Raw genomic sequence first — 8,706 nt, 5'->3', positions numbered from 1 at the left:
GCTCGGTCGACTGATCACTCGCGCGTGTGTTGCCAACACGAGAACAACACCGCGGGAATGCCGCATGCATGCAGCGTGTACATTTCAATGCACCTACATCTAGCGCTACAAATAGATAATAGTCTAAGGACTTTCCCCGTCTCAAAATAAATGTTACTAAATCAGCGACATTTATTTTGAGATAAAGAAAGTACTACGCAATTCTTCTGAGCCGGATAATGTTATAGGCAATGGGCAATGGCTATAGTACATACGGCCTGCTTGGTGCCCAGCTATACTGGTACGTTAGGGTAGTTCGTACGTACTGGAACTTGGGAGCCATGTACAATGGTAGATACATAGGCTCATCGATATGCACGGACCAGTCGTAGTTTCCCGTTTCTTTCCTCTATTTTCCTGGGTATTTTGTGGGTTTTCTTTTTTTTTCATTTCTCTATTTTTCCTTCTTTTGTTCAATTTAGCTACTTTTCAGTCAGCTAAATTTTTCAGTTTCGGTCAGTCGAATTCTTGTCCGTTGGATGGTGCTCTGTGATGCGTGTTTTTTTTTCTTCTAGTTTTGCATCTGCCATCGAGCTGGGCCAAGTCACACCGACTGACCCGTTGTTTGGGTCAGTCCAATCGGCTTTCTGGGCTTCCTCTCCTCGCGGGGGTCCGTTCTCTTGTGCGCGCCCGTTAAGGGCCCCGGCCCGTGCGGTGGGATGCCGACCGTCGGCGCTCTTCTCGTATTATCGCCCCGCTGCTCGTTATCTGTCAGTCACTTGCCTTGTGGTTGCTTCAGCCGCTCTTCCTCTCTGTCTTCTCCTCTCTCTTGCCTCCTCTAGGATTCGTGAAGCTTCTCCTCTTCCTCTCCCCCGTGGTCTGCTTGTTCTGAGTTTAATTCTCCCTCTGCTTTTGTTGGATCTGCTTGATGTGCTGATGTTTCTTAATCTGATTTTATACCTAGGTGCTTTACTCATGCTCTTTTTGTTTGCCGGTTTTGCAAATCCGGGCTCTCTTGGCAGAGGGATTCGCTTTGCTGGATCTCATCAGTTGTTTCAGGTAATTGTCTTTTGTTTGACTCTTGTTATTGTACTGCTTTCGTTGGTAGATAGATTTGTCCTCTAGGGTTCGTGAAGTTTGTGGTCAGATCTGCTTGCTGTTCTTTTACACTTCTTCTGCTTCTGTTTCTTGCTAGTTAGAGTAGTCTTCTAGGCTTCTTTTTTTATCATGGTTTACCTAGGGTTCCTGATTTTTTCAGATCTGATTTCTTGAAATCGTGCTTGTGTTATTTGGGATTAGTTTATGATGCTTCTGGTATGTCTTTTTGTAGTGTTCAGATTTGTTCCAATATTTTGTTCTCATTAGGGTTATCATGATAATTCCTTTAGTTGTTGTGCAAGTAGCATCGGTAGGATTGTTAGATGTGTAGTGTTTTTGGTTTTAGGCTTTGAAGAGATTATGTTAACTAGGTCTTGTATGTACTTAAAGATCCAATCTTTTTTTTATTGTCATTCTCAATAGATTTTAGGTAGTGTGCTTCTAGCTTATCCTTGATTTTCTTCAGATTTTTATGTGTTTAGGTTTGGTAGTTACTTTGTAGGTTTTAGGTTTTGGTAGTCTGTTTCTAGGTTCGAGCAAATGTTATTTTTTTCAGTGTGTGTATGGTTAGTATCTAGTCAAATTTGATGTTTTTTTATGTAGGTATGGTTTGCCCTGTTTGCCGTTGTCCGGGCGATCCGTGCTTACCAGTTATGGAAGCTCATGAAGTCCCAGAGGTTTGTAGTAGATGATGCTTGCTTCAGGAGGATGGTGAGTTTGTATTAATGTTCTTCAAATATATGTACTTTCTATGGGCTGAAATGTTTTGTGCATGCTATTCAAGGATTTCTTGTATGAAACTTCTTTTCTGTTGTAGACTGTGTGCAAGATTTAGTATGATTCACCTTTGAGTTTAATTATAGGTATTGTGTATCCCATGTAGTTTAAATCTTATTTAACCAAGGCTTCTTTGTATGAATCTTTCCTGTTTGTTTAGTGTTTGCAAGTTTGGTATCACGAATCAATGTGGGTTCAATTAACCAATATATGTAGTTCTGTTTGCTGTAGTTATAATTTGTTGATTGAGTTATCTATCTTGTAATCCTTGTTTGTTAAATCAATATATCTACCCTTTTTTACAAGGTTAATATTAGTCTTTGCTGTTGAAAAATGTGTGCAAGTTTAACATGATGAATGTGCAATTTTAGTATTTTAGCATGCAAGTTTATACAGGGTATCACTAAGGGTTTTATGAAAATTGCAGTTAACCTCAAACTAGGTTATCATTTTGTACACATTTAACTTTACATGTTTCCATTTTTCATATTATCATTTTTTTCAAGGGTTTTATGAATTTTTTTGCTCTGATAAAGTGTGTGCAAGTCTAGTATGATGAAGATGCAAGTTAAATTTTTTTTAAAAAAAATTGGGTTTTCTGGATTAGTTTTGTTGTTGTAGTTATATTTTTTGTGAATTGAGTTTTGCTACCTCCATGTATCTACCTCCATTAATCTACCTCCAGTAATCCATGTAGGTTAAATCCAGCAACCCCTAAATTATGATATCAACAAGGTTAATATCAGTCTTGCTGTTGTAAAAGGTGTGCAAGTTTACTGTGATGAGCATGCAAGTTTAGTATTGGATTCTATATGAATTTTTGCTCTTATAAAGTATGTGCAAGTCTATTATCTTGAGGGTGCAAGTTTACTTGTAAATTCTGAATTTTATGGATTAGTTTTGTTGTAGTAGTTATAATCGTGAATTCACTTAGCTCCCCTATAATCCATGTAGGTTAAATGCCTTTTGTAGAATTTAATGTATCTACCTCCAGTAAACACTAAATTACGTTATTGAAAAGGTTAAATCAGTCATTTGCAGTGGGAAAACATGCGCAAGTTTAGTATCATGAAAGTGCAATATTAGTACTTTGATCATGCAAGTTTAGTTTTGGATCTGATAAAATTGCATTGATACAAGTTTTATTTTTGTAAATGTTGAATTTTATGGATTAGTTTCGTTTTGTAGTTATTTTTGTGAATTCACTTAGGTGTCCTGTAATCCATGTAGGTTAAATGCCTTTTTGTACAAATCAATATGTCTACTTGCAGTAAAACTATTTTTCACACAGTTCATGATTTGCTTGCTGTTGTTAATAGTGTGCAAGATTTAGTTCCATGATCATGCAATTTTTATTTTATTTTTTATGGTTTAGGTTTTTGATTTAGTTATAATTCTTTGTTTGATTGAGTTACTCTGTAAATTCAGTAGATATCATTTTTGTATCCATTTTTATGATATGTTTCTAGTGAGACAGGGTATAATTAAGGGGTTTATGAAATTTGCTGTTGACCTCAAACTAGGATATCAATGTTTTATACATGCAATTAATCTCAAACTAGGGTATCAATGTTGCTACGTCCATGTATCTACGTCCTGTAATATCAGTCTTGCTGTTGTAAAATGTGCGCAAATTTAGTTCTCTGAATATGCAAATTTAGTTCTCTGAATATTTCAAATTTTGTTGGTGTTGCTATTCGATCTGAAGCTTCATCCATTGTGTTGGTGTTGTAGAACGTTGGGCGATCGGAGGAAGGAGGTTGGAAGGAAGAAATGGGAGGAACAAGATCTATGGAGACATGACAAGACAGCAACGCATATGAGCTTTGTTTGTGCATCCATGGCAGTGGCTGTGTTGGTGATCGGGGAAGGAGGAGGAAGAAGACCTTCTGTGCATGAGTTTTTTTGAGTTGATTTTGTGCGTTAGCTGGATCCACTTGTTTTGAGTGGAGTGGCTTTGGTTCCTTAGCGGGTTCAGGCCCCGTTTCACTTTTGGGCTGGACAGAAGGCAGAACACGGCAACAGAAGCTTTTCAGCGATGGATCAATCAGTTTTCTTGTTGGGCTGATCGACTGACCCTAATTTTGGGTCAGTCAGTTTTCTTGTGTCTTCTTATCTTTTCTTTTTGTTTAACTAGTCGGCTGACCACATTGTACAATCAGTCGATTGATCTATAGCCGCTCCCTCTTTTGTTTCCTCGGTTTTTCCTTTCCATTGGCTGTCAGGAGCACAAGTGTGTTGTGTTCGGCGTGGACCACATGTCTGCTTCACGCAGAGGCAGGAGTGTGTTGTCCTCCCGGGTTGAGCTCATGTGTGTTTTACCACGCGCGGGAAGCACATATTAATTTACTTGGAAAGCACAGTTGTGTTTTGCCCCACAGGAGTATAAGTTAGATCACTTGGGAGCACGAGTTAGTACAATTTGAAAGAACATGTTAGTTTCTCTGGAAGCACATTTTCCAGTCAAAAAAAATCATCGAAATCTATTAGCATGGGAAAAAAATCGCTTCGGGAGGAACACAACGATGAAAACGGTTTATTATTTGGACTTACGATTCCAAAGATAAGTTGTTTTGAAAATCAAATTTATGAAAAAAGCACAAACAAACCCTCCTATCTCTCTTGCGCGCATGAAAAAGATTTCACCAAAACTCTCAAGTTGCGACAAGTGACGCATATGTAATGGGTGCGGTACTTGTCACCACAAGAGGATGAGAGAGTGGACAGGACTTCCTTACCCGCCAACGAATGCTCCCATCCGTTTTCCCATATATGTGTGGTGCTCAATCCATGCCTCTCAACAAAAGTTTCTGTCTGCTAAGACAAATTAGTGAAGTACCTTTTGTTCGGTTTCTTCTGGATAATTGCTTTGCCAAGTGACTTGTGTTGTTGTTGTTGTTGTTGTTGTTGTTGTTGTTGTTGTTGTTGTCTTTTGGGGCTTATTTTCTCAAAAATCTTCATTTTGAGTGCCCATGGTTTGCCGAGTGTTTTCTACAAAGTATTTGGCAGAGGTCCCACATTACTGAGTTTCCCCTATCTGCCTAGGGTTTTTTTCTACGGCACTCGATAAAAACATTGTGGAGACATTTATTTTGGGACAGAGAAAGTACGTACTAAATACAAGTTATTACTGGGTAGTGACGAGCAATAGGTCGGTGTGAGCAGTCTAGCAAGGCGAATGGGTCGAAGCCCTCCATGCGACCATGCCCCCGTCGGTGGAGCCGTTGTTTAATTAGCGGGCGTCGTTTGATTAGGGGTTTTCTTTGTGCGCGTGCATGCAAGTGGATTCGATGACGACGTCCCGTGGCCTGGAATCGAATGCGAACCATTGGGCACATGCATGCACGGGAAACGGTTTAAGTCCTGCGCGACGTACACAGCACCAGGCGAGGCCCCATGCTTGTTGGTCAAGGTCAGTTTGAACTAATCGAGGACGCCCCAGTTCATTCAACAACAACAAAACTAATCACGTACGCCCCACGTCGGCCGTCCATGGAATTGCCCCAACAATTTAGGGGGTGTTTTGTTCAGGGACTTTTTAGTCCAGAGACTAGAAAAAGTCCCTAAAAAGTCCCTAGGAAACAAACGGGAGGAACTTTTTCTACAGGGACTAGAAAAGACTCTACTAGAGAGTCTTTTTTGATTAGTCTCTGGGACTAGAAAAAATCTTAGGACTTCTGAACCAAACACCCCCTTAATTATATAAGAGCATCTCCAACGGCCGCACAAAAATTCGGCGCCCAATAAAAATTATAGCGTGCCACTTTAGCATTTTTAGTGCGCCGGGACCAACATCGCTTTTGCAGACACCCAAAAACACGCGCACAAAAAGTGCAAATTGTGAAGCGCGCGCAATCCGGAGCCCAAAATATGCTGCGCGCGATAGCGTTTTTCAGCGGGCGCCCAAAAACTTTTAGCGCTACAGCATCTGCTGGAGCTGTGCGGCGCCCAAAAAAACAAAATTTTAGTGCGCGGAGCTCTTTTTGGGCGCCTGTTGAAGATGCTCTAAGAAAAATCCTCATACGAAGAACCGAGTTCAATCCTACAAAACGGTAGGTTAAAGTCAAATCATGTACGAATATTTTGTTAATGCACTCGAAGGGCTTCACTGTATTCTTCTATACTCCTTCGGTAGGGGCGGAGCTACAGCAAGACTACATGTGTTGCGGCCTACGTAGTGTAAAAGAAAACCAGCGAGGTGTGAGAGCAAATTTGACCATATGGTCCACCCAGCTTGCCAAATGTAGCTCCGCTAATGCCCTACAGGTCGTGCGTTCGAAACATCTAGATCACTTTTTGCTATATTTGGAAACAATAAATAAACTGGCAGATAAATTGAACAGACAACCTCTCCAGGAAAAACACGTGGAACAACTCGTAGGCTCAGACCATTTTGACCACTACCTTTGGAGCCAGTAAATAAACACGTAGAGAAACCGGGGCCATTATAATTGTGAAAACAAAAATGTAGGAAAATGAAACATGTGACCTCTACAAGAAATGGGACGGAACTACAATGCACCTTGGCTCAGTGAGTGGGTGCTCCGGTATATTTTGCTGGGTAAACACATCTGTCGTCGGGGATCGTGAATCGTGATTATAGGATGGTACCGTCAGTAACCAAGACCCCGGAATCAACAATCAACCATGGCATGTACGATTAACAATCGAATCAATAAAACATTTACAACGGGAATAATTCAGCTCCATCAACACACAATTAAATAGATTTATCAACCAACTTGATCGGGTTCATCCCACCCAATCACTAACCTTTATGATGGCAATCAAGTAACTATGTACAAACTACAGATGACTCCTAGTAGTTTGATATCACATCAGAACTCCCTCCGCTCACAGGCCATCATTATGCCTTGCACGCATCAACAAACACACTACGTTCCTCCTCGAATCACCACGGCCTAATGAACTCAATCCTTAATCGAAAGTTAATGAAGCAACTAATCAATCGAAGAGCTAGCATCAACCAAATAACCATCAATAGCTACGAGCAAACTGAGACGCTCCAATCCAGCGAATAGATGGATGGATTCAATCAGATCTTCCACATGTCCGAGTAGTCCATGAGAGGCTCGCCCCGGAACAGCTCCTCCAGATCGAGGTACGACCGCGACGACGGCATCAGGAACGAGGTGTCCGCGCCGGCCAGCGCCGCCGTGTCCAAGCCCAGCGAAGGGCTCAGCAGCGCCGACGAAGACGCTACCTCCGCCTTTGGCCTGCAGTACCTGCGGATCGCGGCCTGCTGGTCCCCCATAGCCTGGTAGGGTGAGTACCCGTCGCCGCCAAGATAGCCGTTGGCCGTCGCCGGCATGAAGTAGTCTGGGCTCAGCATCTGCTGCTGCTGCTGCGGTGACGGCTCCGTCTTTACGGTCAGATGCTCCGTGTCCGGTTCAAGCGGCAGGGCGGCACTGGAGGTGGAGCTCGAAGCGCCAGCGAAGTCGTCGGCGCCAGACGGTGAGTCCATGAGCATCGGCAGGTCAGCGTTGTCAAGCAGGCCGGCGTTGTCGAGCAGGTCGGCGTTGTTGAGCAAGTCATCATTGTTGAGCAAGTCATGGAGGAAGGCGAGAGGGTCCTCCATGCCCCCGCCGGCCGCCGGCGCCATCTGCAGAGCATTCCTCGCCGCCAAGTCTTTGTTGATCACCCGGCAAACAGCCCAATCGTCCTGCACGCACGCAACAGGCAGGTTGAGAAAACTACACGAGAAGAATAAGAAACAAGAAGCAAATCGCGAGCGCGACATGTGAGCGCGTGGTCCAGGCCAGCAGCATCTCCGGATGCTCCGGCGGTTCGACCGATCGACACGGAGACGGGGACAATCGAATCTTGCCAGCCGTACCTTGGCGGTGCGGGGAAGGCGATGGGGCAGCTCGCCCTCGAGGCGGTACTCGTGCATCACCCACGGCGTCTTCCCGCCGCTGGGGGCGCGGCCGGTGTAGAAGACGAGCGTCTTCTTCATGCCGACGAGGACGGCGTCCCGGCCCTTGCCGCGGAAGATCTCCTTGTCCTTCCCCGTCGCCTTCCAGTACCCCTTCTCCGTCGCGCGGTTGGTGCGCGTCCCCGTCGGGTACTTCCGGCCCTTGTGCACGAAAAAGAACCACTCCTTCTCGCCCATCTTCGCCTTCCCTGCAAAACGATCCGCCGGCCATGAGCGCGCTGCAAATCGAATCAAACGAACGCTCCTGTCAAGGAGGGAGTAGTAGTACTCACCGGGGAGATCCCACGGCTCGGTCTTGTTGAGGTCGACGTCGGCGATCACTTGGCAGGAAAAGGATTCGCGGAGGACCTTGCGGGTGAGGTAGTGGGTGACCACCTCCTCGTCGGTGGGGTGGAACCGGAAGCCCGGTGGAAGCGCCAGCTGCGGCTCCCCCACCTCCAGATCCATCACCGCCGTCACGTCCGACATCGCGGCGGCACCCTCTCGAGGATTTACTGGCTTGCCTTGCTACGCTGTGGAAGAACCTGATGGAACGAGAGCTGAGGAGGAGGAAGAGCTAGATCGAGATGTTAGAGGTGCTTTTGGCTGAATCGTTTGGGGTTTGGAAGAGCGGGCGGGGTGGGCTTTTATAGCGTCAGGATGGCTGCTAATTGCTTCGTAGTAATTCCAAGGCAGTAAATTAATGCTGCTACCAAGCGGCTAAGCATGTCCTAGTGAGTGGCTCATGATAACATCCTGGATAACTACTGCAAACATCAAGTGTTAATAGGTTGCTACATATCCCGCAAAAAATTAAAAAAATAAGTTGCTAAAAATGATTTTTTTTAAATCGCGGATGAAACCGACGCAATTCACGGCACTATCTCCGTTTGGAAACTGCCCCGCAATTTCAGTGC

At 44.4% G+C, this 8,706-nt stretch overlaps 1 protein-coding gene across 1 annotated transcript; it reads right to left on the bottom strand.

Moving 5' to 3' along the window:
- Positions 1-6,488: 6,488 nt before the first annotated feature.
- Positions 6,489-8,415, bottom strand: LOC109752150 (uncharacterized). The gene is made up of 3 exons (XM_020311027.4): positions 8,083-8,415; positions 7,712-7,998; positions 6,489-7,537 (listed from the first exon to the last, which is right to left on the bottom strand). Exons 1-3 carry the CDS (start codon positions 8,276-8,278, stop codon positions 6,911-6,913), a joined length of 1,110 nt encoding a protein of 369 aa, XP_020166616.1. The 5' UTR covers positions 8,279-8,415; the 3' UTR covers positions 6,489-6,910.
- Between the last annotated feature and the right edge of the window lie 291 nt (positions 8,416-8,706).

This window comes from Aegilops tauschii, chromosome 2 (assembly GCF_002575655.3).
Source record: "Aegilops tauschii subsp. strangulata cultivar AL8/78 chromosome 2, Aet v6.0, whole genome shotgun sequence".
In the NCBI taxonomy this organism is placed as follows: Eukaryota; Viridiplantae; Streptophyta; class Magnoliopsida; order Poales; family Poaceae; genus Aegilops; species Aegilops tauschii.
This window is presented reverse-complemented; position numbering and strand designations above follow the sequence as displayed.